This window comes from Capra hircus, chromosome 21 (assembly GCF_001704415.2).
Source record: "Capra hircus breed San Clemente chromosome 21, ASM170441v1, whole genome shotgun sequence".
Taxonomy (NCBI): domain Eukaryota; kingdom Metazoa; phylum Chordata; class Mammalia; order Artiodactyla; family Bovidae; genus Capra; species Capra hircus.
This window is the reverse complement of record NC_030828.1, coordinates 58,531,326-58,546,511: the sequence shown is the minus strand read 5'-3', so window position 1 is coordinate 58,546,511 and position 15,186 is coordinate 58,531,326. Positions and strand designations below refer to the sequence as shown.

General features: G+C 46.6%; 1 protein-coding gene across 2 annotated transcripts; it reads left to right on the top strand.

Moving 5' to 3' along the window:
• SERPINA11 (serpin family A member 11) lies at positions 1,114–14,143 on the top strand. Of its 2 annotated transcripts, none has more exons than XM_005695351.3 (5): positions 1,114–1,353; positions 4,938–5,583; positions 7,435–7,708; positions 10,942–11,089; positions 13,797–14,143. In XM_005695351.3, the coding sequence occupies exons 2-5, from the start codon at positions 4,941–4,943 to the stop codon at positions 13,998–14,000; spliced, it is 1,269 nt and encodes a 422-aa protein (XP_005695408.2). In that variant the 5' UTR covers positions 1,114–1,353; positions 4,938–4,940; the 3' UTR covers positions 14,001–14,143. The 2 variants fall into 2 exon arrangements, with proteins under 2 accessions (XP_005695408.2, XP_005695409.2); XM_005695352.3 differs by lacking the exon at positions 1,114–1,353 and adding an exon at positions 3,420–3,650.

Below are 15,186 nucleotides of genomic sequence, written 5' to 3'. Positions count from 1 at the left end.
AAGTAGTTCAGTAAAGGAGCTAACTCAAGAGAGGAACCATGAGGTGGATCGTTTTAGAAAATGTGGAGGAAGCGGAGTCAGAAGCATAAGCAAAGGAAGAAGGCCAGGAGACCCACGCTTGGGCTCGGATCGTATCCAAGCAGATGCAAGGCAGAGGCAGAGAGGGAAGGTGATCACAGAGGAGGCTGAGGGCCTGGTTCTGACCTTAGTGGCCCCAACCTGCAGTGCCTTGAAGCAGGTTTTCAGTTCCTTGTCAGAGACTGAGGTCAGGTTGCTGCAGGGAGAGAGTTCCTAATCACTAGACCAATGGTCAGTGACAAGGCCCTGGCCCCTTGGCTCTGCAGAAAAGAATTCCCATAAATACAGAAAGTACTAAGATAATTAAAGTGTTTATTTGGGGAAAAGAGAACAGGACATGTAGGCAGACATGGGTAGACAGAGAGAGAGACAGTGGCAGTTTTAATCACTTATATGGGGCATTTCTTCTGGGTTTGCTTGGTTCTGAACCCGTAGTTGGGCTTCCCTGATAGCTCAGTTGGTAAAGAATCTGTCTGCAATGCAGGAGACACCAGTTCAATTCCTGGGTTGGGAAGATGGGGCTTCTCACGTGTACCGGTGCATCTCTCAGTCAAGATGAGTTCCATCGAAGAGGACTGTGGGTAACTGACATCACTTACTATGGAGTGGCTCCCCCTCCCTTTCTAACCTCCAAGGAGCTTTCCAGTCGGGAAGATTTTCTTGACTTTGAAAATGAGAAATATGTGGTTCCTATCTCTTATCTGGGCAAGGCCCAGCCTCCTCTCCTGATGGTCCTGCTATTGATATTTTGGAGTTTTGGAGCTTGGATAGTCCACAGAGAAGAAACTCCATCTGCTTACCCTGGGGGTGGGGGGCATCTACTGCCTGCCTCAGTTACATTAGGTAGAGGGTGTCCATGAAGGATTTATTCGAGGTGTACAGGATGATGGTTTCATTTCCACATGTTGTGGAATGAGCACCACAGTACTTTTAGTTAACACCTCCTATTCAGAGTGATTCATACAAGACATGGCCCAGAACACACAAACACGCCAGTAATGAGTCAGCAGCTGCCGCATCACGACCCCCTGACGGCACATCCCTATGTGAGTGTCTTCACTCACCAAGCCGGGTCCAGGATCTCAATTCCCTCTGCAGGACAAGCCAGCAGGACGGAAACTATAAAGAAAAGGTCACTTCCGGCCTTCATACCAGTTCTGGGAATTGACCTGACAAATATTAACTAGGCTGCCGTGATCGTCAGGCACTATTTTCCTGCGGGTAGGAGGCCAGGCGGTGCTGGAAACCCAGGGCCCCCAGCCCAGGGACCTCGCTGTGAGTACCACGCTCCTGTCTGAAATGAAGGTGGGGGTGACGGCACTCTCTCTTTCCCTCCCTCCTCCTCTCCCTCCCCCTGCGCACCACCCCCAACCAGTCCCTCCTTCTCACTTTGGCGGAATAACCGGCAGAACTGAGTTCCCTGAAGGAAAAATGCGATGATGTACTGCTTCTAAGTCTTGAAGCGGGAACTTCAGGTTTTAAACAACCTTTTATGAATAACTTGGCCTTTAAATTTCTTTTGAGAAACTCCCAGTATTTCTCACAGCTAGACAAGAAAACAGAGCAATACAACCCAAAGCAAAATGATCGCACGGTTGTAGCAACTTTACGGGACATTTTATTATATGACAGGGATGCTTCAGGGCCCTGGTCTAGATTTGACCCATGCTCCTGCCACTTGTGATCGTCTGGCCTCGCGACTCAGTTTCCCCATGCGTACAACAGGGATAATATTACCGAGGTCTTGGGTTCTCATAAGGATTCCACAAAATGACATGAAGCAGTTTTCCTCCGCTGGGGCACTGCCGGCATGTGGGGCAGACCATGCTTCCTGGCTTGCGTCTATTCTAGCATTTCCAGAGCTTCCTCTCTCCCACCACACTGCGGTTGCATCTCCTTCTCCAGACTTTGAGATGATCCAAAATATCAGCCCTGCTTTTGCACACGATCCCTCCCACAGCATCTGAGAACAGGCTGGGAACTAGTGATCCAATACAGCCAATATCTCCATCTCCACCACAAAAGAAACAACAAATAGGGATATTACACCTAATTCATGGGATTCTTAATTTTGTTCTGAGATCTTTAGGGAAAAGGAATAAAGGAATAACTTTGGTATAACTACATCCAGCCTCAGTAGAAAGGGTGAAAGTTAACACTGCATGCTTCCTACATGCCAGGTGCTTTTTACATCATATCACGTCTTATGATCCTTAAGCAATGCCACCCCCAGGAGGTAGGCATTGTCATTTGCATTTTGCAAATATCAACCAGCAGCTCAGAAAGCTTCCTTAACACAGTGTCACCCGGTGATTTAACTACAGAGCCTTGATTCAAACCCAGGCCCTCTGACTTACAATTCAGTCCTTTGCAAAATAGATACTCTGCAGGTCTGGGTGTCCGGGGGGGTGCAATAAATAGAAAATGGTAGTGAGTTCACTGGGGTAAAAAGAATAAACTGAAAAAAAGTTTTATTACAGCTGTATTTCTAATTTTCTCCAAGGGCAGTCCAATTTTTAAGCTGTTCTGTTTCCCAGTATGAATGAGAATCATTACTAAGTGGGCCTGTTCAATTCAGTTCAGTTCAGTCACTCAGTCATATCCAGCTCTTTGTGACCCCATGGACCGCAGCATGCTAGGCCTCCCTGTCCATCACTAAGTCCTGGAGCTTACTCAAATTCATGTCCATTGAGTCAGTGATGCCATATACTGAGCTGCAATGGAGAGGTTAGGACATGGCCTTGGGGATCTGCCTGCAGTACTTTGACCAGCAAATGTGTTTCGACATAATCAATAATGAGACTACATTCTTCCCTCCCAACAACTGGCCTTGGGGGTTTAATGGGATTTTTAGGGCACCAGGTGCTATAAAACATCTGCAAAAATATGTAAATTGCCCAGAGATCGTTGGTTTGGGTGAAAGGCATTAAAGGTGCTGATTAACAACTTACTGACCAGAGATACATCTTTTGTTACTGGAACGTTATTGACCAGAGTCATTTCAATATTCACTTACATAACAAAACACCAGCAACAGGATTTGGTTTCTGCAAAATCCCCTGGTCAATAGTGTGTTAAGACTTAAAATATATCAGGATAGACAAACGAGGATGGGGTGGTGAGCTGTGGATGGCCTCTGTGGCATGGGACAACAGAAGAGTCAGTCTTGAAAGGAGCAAGGGGATGGGACTCCTTACGGAGGACAGCAAGGTGTGGGTTGGGGGGCCAAGTGCATGCTCTGTGTGGATGTGGACACGGGTGTGTGATAAGCCTTCACCCCGAGCTAACGCTGCACTCCTCACCCCGAAGCACTTTGACCCCCTAGGGGTGGCATGAAGCTCTTCTGGCCACTTTATATTAATAGAGTGATATTAATGATACTATGGATGATATTAATGGAGTCATATTAATGAGCTCCTTAAAGCACAGGAGCTATTGTATTTGTTTCCTAGGCTGCATTAACAACCTTCCACAAACTGGGTGGCTTACAGAACAGAAATGGATTCTCACAGTTCTGAGGACAAGAAATCCAAGATCAAGGTGTCAGCAAGGCTGGGTCCTGAGGCTCCAAGGTGGGCATCCAGGCCGCTCTCCTTGCTCCTGTAATCTTAGGCGTTCCTTGGCGTGTAGAATCATCACCCTGATTGATCTCTGCCTTCATCCTTACATCTCCTTCTCCCTGTGTGTGTGTCCCTGTGTTCAGCTCCCCTTTTTATAAGGACATCAGTCATATAGATTAGGGCCCATGCAACCTCATATTAGTGCTTCAGAGACATAAGAGACACAAGTTCGATCCCTGGGTCAGAAAGATTCCCCTGGAGGAGGACATGGCAACCCACTCTAGTATTCTTGCCTGGAGAATCCCATGGACAGAGGAGCCTAGCGGGCTACAGCCTGTAGGGTTGCAAAGAGTCGGATGTGACTGAAGCCGCTTAGCCTGAATGCACACAACCTCATATTAACTAATTATAACTCAATGACTCTATTTCCCAACAAGACCACGTTCTGATATGCTGAGGATTAGGACTTCAACATTTGAATTTGTGGGTGGGAGACTCAATTTAGCAGATGTCTTTCCTAAATCTCTCCATCAGTTAAGATACAGGTTTCAGCCCCTGCAAGTGACAAGAGCTACTGGAGATAACAGAGATGGAGAAAATCTCTCTCCTCTCCCCCCGCCCCCAGGCCTCATTCATCCCATGGCTTTGCCCGGCCTCATGAGCTGCCCTCACCCATAAGGTCTCTGAGGCCGATCGTCGCATCCACACTCCACCTCATGGAGACCGGAAAAGAAGAGGGCATGCCTCCTTCTGGGAGAGCCTGGCCAGGAGGTCCATGCAGCGTCTTACACCCTCCAGTAGGCAAGATGCTAATTAAAGGCCACACCCAAGTGCAGGGGAGGCCAGCATCACTCCTGTCAAAGTGTCCTGACTTTTGTCCTACACTATTGAAGCTCACCCCAGTCTTTGAAAGTTAACAAATGATTGAAAGAATGACTAGAAAGTAGAAAGAAAAAGGAAAGACGGGAAGAAAGGAAGAAGGAAGGAAAGGAGGCAGGGAGGAGGAAGGCAAGGGGTAAAGACCATGGAAGTTGTTGGAGTTTATTTTGTGGGGGGAGGGGGGTTAATCACTCAGAAAAATCAACAAAATCTTGTAGATGAATCAATACATAAAGCTGAGAAGGGGCTTCTGCTGTGACTGAAGCCCTGGGGGAAAGTGTCTGGAGCAGCTTACCCCCTCCTCACCCTCTGCAGTGCCCCACTTGACATCTCTGTGGGATCCAGCCTGGATGTGGGTTTACTGTGTAAACACAAGGCTGTTTATGAAGGAGGATGACCTGTTTCCCATCTTGTTTTCAGAGGATGGGGCCAGCATGGCTGTGGCTGCTGGGAGCTGGGATCCTGGCCTCTGTCCACTGTCAGCCCTTTCCTGCCCGTGGAGATAAGAGCCTGAGGGTGCCTGAAGCTCCCCATGGTCAGCTCTCAGAGTCCTTCCCCGCCTACCAGAAAATCACACCCACCCTTACCAGCTTCGCTTTGCGTCTGTACAAGCAGCTGGCAGCAGAAACCCCAGGAAACATCTTCTTCTCCCCAGTGAGCCTCTCCAGTACCCTGGCCCTGCTCTCTTTGGGGGCGCAAGCTGATACCCGGACTCAGATCCTGGAGGGCCTCGGCTTCAACCTCACTGAGACCCCAGAAGCCGACATCCATCGGGGCTTCCAGAGCCTAATCCACACCCTTGACCTACCCAGCCCCAAACTGGAACTGAAACTAGGCAACTCTCTGTTCCTGGACATGCAGCTGAAGCCTCAGCAGCACATTTTGGACAACATCAGAGAGCTGTATGGAGTTTTTGCCTTTTCTGCCAACTTCACAAACTCTGATGCAACTAGGAAGCAGATTAATGGCTACGTGAGCAGGCAAACGTACGGGCAGGTCGTGGACTGCCTGGAGGAGTTCACCCAAGACACTCTCATGGTTCTCTTGAATTATATGTTCTTTAAAGGTGAGGGCTGGCTCAGGCGCCTCCATCTTCAACCCTGCCCCTAAAAGGCACCTATCTAAAATCTATAGCTGTATCTTCTGGAAGTTACCTCCCTATATTTAAATACTGGTCTTATCTGTTTTTATTGTTGTTTAGTCACTAAGTCATGTCTGATTCTTGCCACACCATGGGCTGTAGCCTTCCAGGCTCCTCTGTCCATGGGATTTGCTAGGCAAGAATACTGGAGTAGGTTGCCATTTGCGTCTCCAGTGGATCTTCCCAACCCAGGGATTGAGCCTGCGTCTCCCACGTTGGCAGGTGAACTCTGTACCACTGAGCCACCAGAGAAGCCTTGGTCTTATATCACTACTTCTTAATTTATCAATATTTGATTTATTTTGCCATGTTTTTTTCTGTTCTACTTTTACTCTGATTTTTTAATACAATTTAGAGTTAATCTTACTTTTCTATTAGTAATTCACTATTAGGGAAATATTTTATGTTTTATATTATTGCCTTTTTCAAACCTACAGAAATATGTAGAAAATGACATAAAACCCACCATGTACCTAGAATTAACACATACTAACATTTTGCCATTCATGTCAGGTTTTTTTAAAAAGCAATATTGCGGATAAGTTCAATTTCTTCTTAATCCTTCCCTGGCTCCATTTTCCTCCTTCCATCCCTCCCTAAAGGCAACCAGTATCCTAGGGTTGGTGTGTATTCCTCACATCCGTGGGTTCACACCATTAGGGTCTGAGTCTAAATCATTATTGCTTCTCCTGAGTCTGACACAGGTTTAAGTATGTGTTCAGGTTAAGGACATTTGCTGAATGAATGATTTTCAAGGTAAAGTTTGGCTTTCTGTTTAAGGCCTCTAGGAATGTTATTCATTCATTCAAAAGCATACATTAAGTACAAACTACATCACAAGGACTTTCATTACCTTTTGGGGAAATCTGCTGAAGACAAAGTTTCAATCTCTGGGTTGGGAAGATTCCTTGGAGAAGGAAATGGTAAGCCACTCCAATATTCTTGCCTGGGAAATCCCATTCAGAGAGGAGCCTGATGGGTTACAGTCCATAGGGTTATAAAAAGTTGGACACGACTTGGCTACTACACAACAACAATATGAATAAGACAGTTTCCTCATTCTTGTGTAGGCCACAGTCCCATGTGAGTTGTCAGTAAGTAAAAGCACAACTACTACTCAGCAGGAAAGTGATACTCTTCTGGATAGATACGGGTGCACTGGAGTTCTTGGGAGATACAATTTTCCAGATTCAAAGAGCGAGGGAAGGCTTCCTGGAAGAGAAGTCATCTAAGCTAAGACACACAGGATGAGTTAGACATACTCAGGCAAAGAGACTATGGGAGAAATGAATGGAAGAGGGTTCAAGTTGAAATACACTATGTGAAAAGGTCCAAGGAAAAGAGTTACCATTGCACTTTCTAGAAAGAAACAAATTTAATCAGACTGGTGCAAGTTCAGTCTGGCTACAATCTGGAAAATGATTTGGAGGAGAATAGGGGTAGAACAGAGACAACAGGAGATTCCTGAAACGACTCAAAGTCAGATAGTGGCCTCAAAATAAAGTGGTAACTTTGGAGACAGAATCATGCCCAATTGGGGGAGGGCATGAGGGACAGGATGAGCCAGCCCCTCGCCCATCACCAAGACCAGTGTTTTCAGGAGGTCAAGTCAGGAGATGACTGTGGGTGGAGATGGTAAGTAGAAAGAAAGTACTGCACGCATGGACAGGACTGTGAGAGACTCTGCATCTCTAACCAGCGTGGCTTAGTGTATGTCTCCCCAGGCTTGCCCTTTTAGAATGTCTTCTCATGGTTTTGTGGGTTTTGTATCCTAAGCCAAGTGGAAGCATCCTTTCAATCGTTACCAGACCCAGAAGCAAGAGAGCTTCTTTGTGGATGGGAGGACCTCTCTCCGCATCCCCATGATGCACCAGAAGGAAATGCATAGGTTCCTCTATGACCAGGAGGTGGCCTGCACTGTCCTGCAGCTGGAATACAGTGGAAATGCCCAGGCCCTGCTGATCCTCCCTGACCCAGGAAAGATGGCGCAGGTGGAGGCTGCTCTGCAGCCAGAGACCCTGAAGAAATGGGATAAATTGCTCCTCCCCAGGTAAGTGCCAGAGTGGAAGGACTCTGGCTAACTTTGTATGAGAAACCAGCAGGTTTTGATCAACTCCAATTGCAAGATCCTAAGCCCTAGCTTGGCTCTCTGCACTGCCAGCTAACCAACTATGTGATCTTGGGCAATTCTTGCCATGTGGGTCTCAGTTCTTAGTCGCTCAGTCATGTCCAACTCTTTGTGACCCCATGGACTGTAGCCCACCCGGCTCCTCTGTCCATGGAATTCTCCAGGCAAGAATACTGGAGTGGGTTGCCATGCCCTTCTCCAGGGTGTGGGTCTCAGATTTTCTCAAATGTAAAATGGGGCCATTATAACCACCACACTGGGTTGCTTGGAGGATTAATCAAGTTAATACGTATAGAATATGAAAGTGGTACCTGGTGCAGGAGAAGGGCTCACTGGGTATTAATCATGTTTACCCCTTCCTGGACATCTTTCTGCTTTTCCTCTTGTCTTTTTCTCCAGATAATAATTTACTACCAGAAGACAGCTAAGTGTACGTAACAAATCAGATCGAGGACAATTCTTCAATATTAAGAATAATTATGATCCACAAGAACAGTGGGTGTTTCTTAAGAGTGGCTCTTTCTTAGTTAAAACATTCCTTAAAGAAGCTAAATACCAAGAAGAACATTGTAAAAACAAAAATGTCGATTGCCAGTTTGGGGAAACTCTACCTATCCCCTTCTCTCTCACTTGCTTTTCGGTTTGTGGTTTTTCTCATAGTGGTTTTAGCCTTTTTTGGTTTCCTTAGACCACATACTCCAACTAACCCATTCTTGAGATGTATCTTCCTTTATTGGGTACTCTGGATAAAATCTGGCCTCAAGTTCTAATTACCTCTTGCTGCATAACAATCCACCCCCAAAAGAATAGCTTGAGAAACACCCATCTAGTATCTCTCTTGATTCTGTGGGTGGACTCGGTTCAGCTGGGCAGTTTTCACTTAGGTCTCTCATAGACGGAGTCAGATAGTGGCCAGAAGTGGAGCATTGAAGTTTCCCCTACTTGAATGTCTAGAGCCTGGGTTGACTGGCTATCTGAGCTAAGAGCTTAGCAGGCATCTCTCTCTCCATGTAGCATCTCCATGAGGCTAGCTTGGGCTTCTGCACAGCAGCTCAGCACAGTTGATATTGCTATATGACAGCCCAAGGATCCAAGAGGGAGCATTCTGAAAGGCAGGAAGTGAAGGCTCCCGCTCTTTTAAGGCCTAGTTTTGGAAGTTAGCCAATGTCATTTCTGCCATATTCTATTGGTCAGAACATTCACTGGCTTCAAAGGGATGGGGTATAGACTAAACCTCTTAAATCCACCATCACTACCTGATAGATGTCAGTCACCTTCATCCCCATGGGAGCTTTCTCTCAGCACCCTAATGGCACAGGTACCAAGGATAGAGAAATGGTGTTTTGTGTTTGGGTAGAGATTCAAGCACCAAATAAAAGATACAAGTCAAGGACAGAGGCCGGGATTTAAAGTATTATTCCTGTTGTCTGTGAATCTACACAGCTTTGGTCAGTTTGATTTCAGCCCCATATTCTCAAGCTCCCTGGGATGAACCTGCCTTTTCCCCCATCACAGGAGGAAATACCATAGAATCTTCTAGACCAGTAGATTTTTTTTTTCTTAAGAAGGGTCTGTTTTGACCTCCCACTTTGACCTTCAAAAATCAAAACCAACCTAGTTGGTTTCATCTAAACCTCAGTTGTTCCCTGATACCGTGTGTTGTGCCAGAGAGTTACAGTATTGTGGTGACATTTGAATGGGCTTCCAGACATGGAAAATTCAAGCTGCCAGGTTTCTCTTTCACAGAAGGCAACGGCACCCCACTCCAGTACTCTTGCCTGGAAAATCCCATGGACAGAGGAGCCTGGTGGGCTGCAGTCCATGGGGTCGCTAGGAGTCAGACATGACTGAGCAACTTCACTTTCACTTTTCACTTTCATGCATTGGAGAAGGAAATGGCAACCCACTCCAGTGTTCTTGCCTGGAGAATCCCAGGGACGGGGGAGCCTGGTGGGCTGCTGTCTCTGGGGTCGCACATAGTCGGACATGACTGCAGCGACTCAGCAGCAGCACAGCAGGTTTCCCTTTATTCAGTTATGAGAAAGGCTGATCTGCCCAGGGGAACTGTGCTTTCTGATAACTCCATTTCTTTATTTACATTGATTGAACACCTACTCTTATGTTGGGCTCTCTAAAAGACACTGCTCAGCTAGGCTGTACTCAAACCCCGCTCCATGGCGGGACCTGCCTTCCAAATGCTGCCTGTGAAAATTGTGTCTGGTAGGCTCAAAAATTGGCCAGTGTAATTTCTGCCATACTCGATTGCTTTCTGTCCTCCACATTTGCTTCCTTTTTATCACTGTTCAACTCACTGACTTCCCACCCACTACCTCCCACTTCAGTTAGACATCTGTACCCTCATATTGGCCCAAGAGTTAAACCAATAAAAAGTAATTTGAATTAACATCTCTAATTTGAATTTATTTGAGGGACAAGTTTCCAAGCTGGCTGGTAATTAAACCAAGCTTGCAGGTGTCATGTCCACTATCAAACAATAATTTCAGAGATGAATAATCCCAGGAAGAAAGGGACAGAATTCTCTGGGTCAAAGGAAACTCGTGAATATAACACTAGGAATAAGACTATCTGATGGCAAACGCATGGCAGTAACAGGAGAGAGTTACCCTGGACTCATGACATCACTTCACGTGCAGGGTCTCTCAGCAGATCTTCAACAGCCCCTGAAGTCCAGATAGGTGAGAGATGGTGGAGCTTTATTAAAGGGTTGCCAGTAGATGGGTTTAGGATATAGTTCAGAAACTGAGCCAACAGAACTTGCTCGTGAATCAGATATGGAGGTGGGGCAATGTTAACAGCATTTACCTTCCATGGTTACTCTGTGACTTTAATCAGCGAAGCCTTAGAAACCTAACCCAATGTCTAGCACCAAGAGAGTCCTCCAGAAACGTGACAAAGAGGAAGACCTATGGCTGGGCCAGGAGTCTTCTTAGATCCAGACAGGATACTCTGTGGTCTGAAGGAAAGAGGGTTCTGGATTGGGGGATCTTCTGGCATAGTAGGTGGTATCATGAGAAGCCTGATTCCCCCACCCTGGGGAGCACATCTCCCTCCCAAAGTTCAGGCTGCCCACACACAGGGCAAGAGCAGCCTGTATAATGAGACAGCAGAGCTTCTCCATCTGATTCTCTCCCCAGCCTGCTGGATTTGCATCTGCCAAAGTTTTCCATTTCTGGAACATATAACCTGGAGGAGATACTTCCCCATATTGGTCTCACTGGCTTATTCAACTCAGAAGCTGACTACTCAGGAATCACTGGGCAGCTCAACAGAACCATCTCCAGGGTAAGGTGGTGTATGTGGGTGTGTGTGTTGGCTGGGAGAGGGAGGGTATGTTCTCCTTTGACATAAGGTTCATTTGAGAGTCAAATGCTCCTTTTTTTCTTTTCTGATTCCTTAATATCACAATCTTTAAGGCTTCTTTCCATGGCAGCTCCCCTTTTACTCCCCTTTCTTCTAGACTTCTATGTGTTTCAAAGAAGCAACAGAGTCTCGAATAGAGTAGACGCCCATCCATGGAGCCAGAATTTCCCCAGGGGTGGGACCAGCCTTCTTTTCATCCTTTAAACTTCCTCCAAAGGCAGCCAGTGAGATTCTATCTACCTTTGTTACAACTGTAGAGAGTAGTGGGCATGAACAGGAAGTGTATCCATCAGCTCTGCTATAGTAACAAACAATCCCCAACTCTCAGTGTCTTCTTATAACAGAGGTTTATTACCTGTCCATGTGACATATCAGAGGTGTATCGCTACATCTCGCTGCAAATCTACTTTGCATGTCTTCTTCATTCTAGAATGTAGGTTAAAAGAAAGGCTTCTGTGTGGGACATGTCATTCTTGTTGCAGCGGGGAAAAAACAGAGAAAACATGCAATGTCTCTTAGCATTTCTCCTCACTCATGGCCTCTGTCAAGGCCACTCATTGACTAAGACGAATCCCACAGTTAAGACAGCCGTCAGCGGGGTGGGCTCATGTTCTCTCGCAAGAAGAACTGCAGGCCACAGGCACGGGCCGGGGCTGATGACAGCCTACAGGAAGGGAGAGTTCATATTTGAGAAGAAGAATGCAATTTTCCATAAGCGGGAAGACCAGAAAGTCCCTTCTGTTCTTCCATTACCTTCCTAAGGTAGAGTCATTAATTATTAGTTTAGTCTTTGCTTGGAATTTCATAAAGAAAGTATACTGTCTTCAATTTCGGAAAGAGCAGCTGAGATTTGGAACATGAAACTAGGGAACAAAGACAGGGTTCTGAGTGTGTGTGTGTGTGTGTATGTGTACCTGCCCATCATGGAGAGAGCAAACAAGAGGAAAAAGGAATAATTTAACCTTTTAAAGGATTTATTTTCCGGTAACTTTTGTTGTTAGAGTTATCTCTTTACAAATCTTTTTAGAAATGAAAGAGATTGTCAAGGCCAACGTTTTCAATTTCATTAAATTTAAAGCCTCAGAAACTTTCTTAAGGAGTTGTGTGAAAATCAGGCTTCAAAGGGCTTCCCAGGTGGCACTAGTGGTAAAGAACCTGCTTGCCAATGCAAGAAACGTAAGAGATGTGAGTTCAATTCCTGGGTTGGGAAGATCCCCTGGCGGAGAAAATGGCAACCCACTCCAGTATTGTTGCCTGAACAATCCCATGGACAGAGGAGCCTGGTGGGCTACAGCCCATAGGGTTGCAAAGAGTCTGACGTGACTTAGCACACAGGTACAAGGTTTTAAAAGAGCAGAATTCTTTTTTTAAAAAATTAATTAGTTTATTTTAATTGGAGGCTAATTATTTTACAACATTGTGGTGGTGCTCACCACACATCGACATGACTCAGCCATGGGTGCACATATGTCCCCCCATCCTGAAACCCCCTCCCACCTCCCTCCGCATCTTATCCTTCTGGGTTGTCCCAGAGCACCAACTTTGAGTGCCCTGCTTCTTGCATTGAACTTGCACTGGTCATCTATTTTACATATGGTAATATACATGTTTCAAAGCTATTCTTTCAAATCATCCCACCCTCACCTTCTCCCACACAGTCCAAAAGTTTTGTTTACATTTTTACTATCTTTCTAAATTCCACATATGTGTTAATATACTGTATTGATGTTTCTCTTTCTGACTTACTTTACTCTGTATAACAGGCTCCAGTTTCGTTCACCTCATTAGAACTGACTCAGTGTTCTTTTTTATAGCTGAGTAAAATTCCATTGTGTATGCATACCACAACTTCCTTATCCATTCATCTGCTGATGGACATCTAGGTTGCTTCCATGTCCTAGCTATTGTAAACAGTGAAGAGCAGAATTCTTTTCATGGAGCCCAGTAGAGTGCTTGGCACATCAGACAACCTGGTTTTGCTGAGCTCATTTTGGAAACCATTGACTTAGGCGGAGCAAGCCATTTTAACGATGAGAAAACTGAGACTTAGCAAGAACAAGCGCAGCTCGTAGCAGAAAATGAGTCTCCAGCCTGTGTCACGTACACCGGAGCGCTTAGGAAATGCTCCTAAAAGTGGCTGTTGGGTTTTTACAGACTGATGGGTGCATGCTTGAGCAGGCTTCCCATGTGGTGCAGTGGTAAAGAATCCACCTGCCAATGCAGAATCCGTCCCCGGATCAGGAAGACCCCCTGGAGAAGGAAATGGCAACCCCCTCCAGTATTCTTGCCTGGAGAATCCCATGGACAGAAGATCCCCTTGGGCTGCAGTCCATGGGGTTGGACACGACTGAGCAAATAACGCATGCTCGTGCAGCCCTCAGCCCCGTTCAGGCCTATCTGTCTCTCCTTCAAAGAGCAAACAGCATGGCCAGGGTGACACCCCAGGAGATGACGGAGGCAGAGGAACCTGTGAAGGAAGCAAATGAAATAAAGGCAGGAGTTGCTTCCTGGGAGGGCGGGGCCTGAGTGGGGTAACTCCGCCTCCATCTCCCTCTGCCGCAGTAGGTGGCCTCGCCCCCTTGAAGCGCCCTGACCCCATGCTGTCTTTGCCCCTCTGCCCTCCTTCTAGGTGTCACACAAGGCGACAGTGGATGTGACTGAGCGGGGAACCGAGGCAGCTGTGGCCTCCGGCCTCCTCTCCCAGCCTCGGTCTCTGAACGTGACGTCAGCCCCACACGCCCATTTCAACCGGCCTTTCCTCCTGCTCCTTTGGGAGGTGACCACCGAGAGCCCACTCTTCCTGGGAAAAGTTGTCAACCCAGCTGCTGGGTGACCATCGTGGGAGGCCAGGGGGTGTCTTGTCCCTTTTTTAAAAAACAGGAGGGCCAGCACCAACCTGCATCTCAGGGCTGCTGTGAGGACCAGTGAAACAGTGTGCAAAGATGCTAATAAAGTTGCCCCTGGGTTTTGTGAACAGTGAGGAGTGATGCTTACAAGAGGGCGTTGAGCACCCAGAGCAGAGGTCAGTCATTCACTCGACTGTCCCCTCCAATCTGGAGTCAGCTGTGGCTAGAAAGTTGGCGATGAGAACAGCCTAGGGTTATAGCCTCCCTGGAGTCGTCCACCAAGGCTGCTACTGCTGCTGATCCTTCCTGAGTGTCCTTAGGGCAAAAGTCCTAGGAAAAGGCACAAAGGACATCAGGAGGAGTAAGTGAATCTCTCGCTGCTTGGTGACCCATCTTGGCTATATAGTGAAGTGATGTCAACCTGAAATATCATTGCCTGGATGTCAGAAGTTAGTTCACCTTGAGGGGAGATTGAAGCAGGGCAGGAGCTGTAAGTCATGTTCTATGAAAAGAAGGGGGTGCGAGGATGGGCCAATTAAAATAAAATCCAGAAACAGAAGTCAAGTGTCCAAGGACATCTCCAGATCAAAGAAAGTGGAAAAATCAATATGGCCTGGTGAGACAGTGGGCTTATGGTGCAATCTTGATCAGTGGGATGAATTTGCATCTAAGCAATGATGCATCCTTTTGGGGGTGAGCAGGCCCACCCCACAAGTGTGCCCCTCCAGTCTTAAAAAGGCATCTGTCTGGAAGTAGTAGGGAAACTCAGAAATGCCAACACAGCTGCATGTATGTACCATGCATGTGACAATACATCCCGACAGTGAAGTCGGTGCCTGGAGGGTGACTGTGGATGGTACATGTCTAGGAAAAAGCTGTACCAACAAGAGCAAGTGGTAGAACTCCCCCATCCTCATCCCAAGGAGGTAAGACTTGAATTGGATCTTGAAAGCCAGGGAAGCGTGAAATAAAGAGAAAGAGGGTAAGACAGTCCGGAAGAGGATGGAGGAGATATGTTATGGGCAAAGACCACCAGAGAAAAGAAAGGAAAATGTATGTTCTGAGAAAAGAAAAGACCAGCTTCACAGCAATAGAAGGCTTGGATAGGATCACAGGAGAAAGTCACGCTGGAGAGGGATACAGAGTTTAATGTTGGAGGCTTTGGTTCCCAGG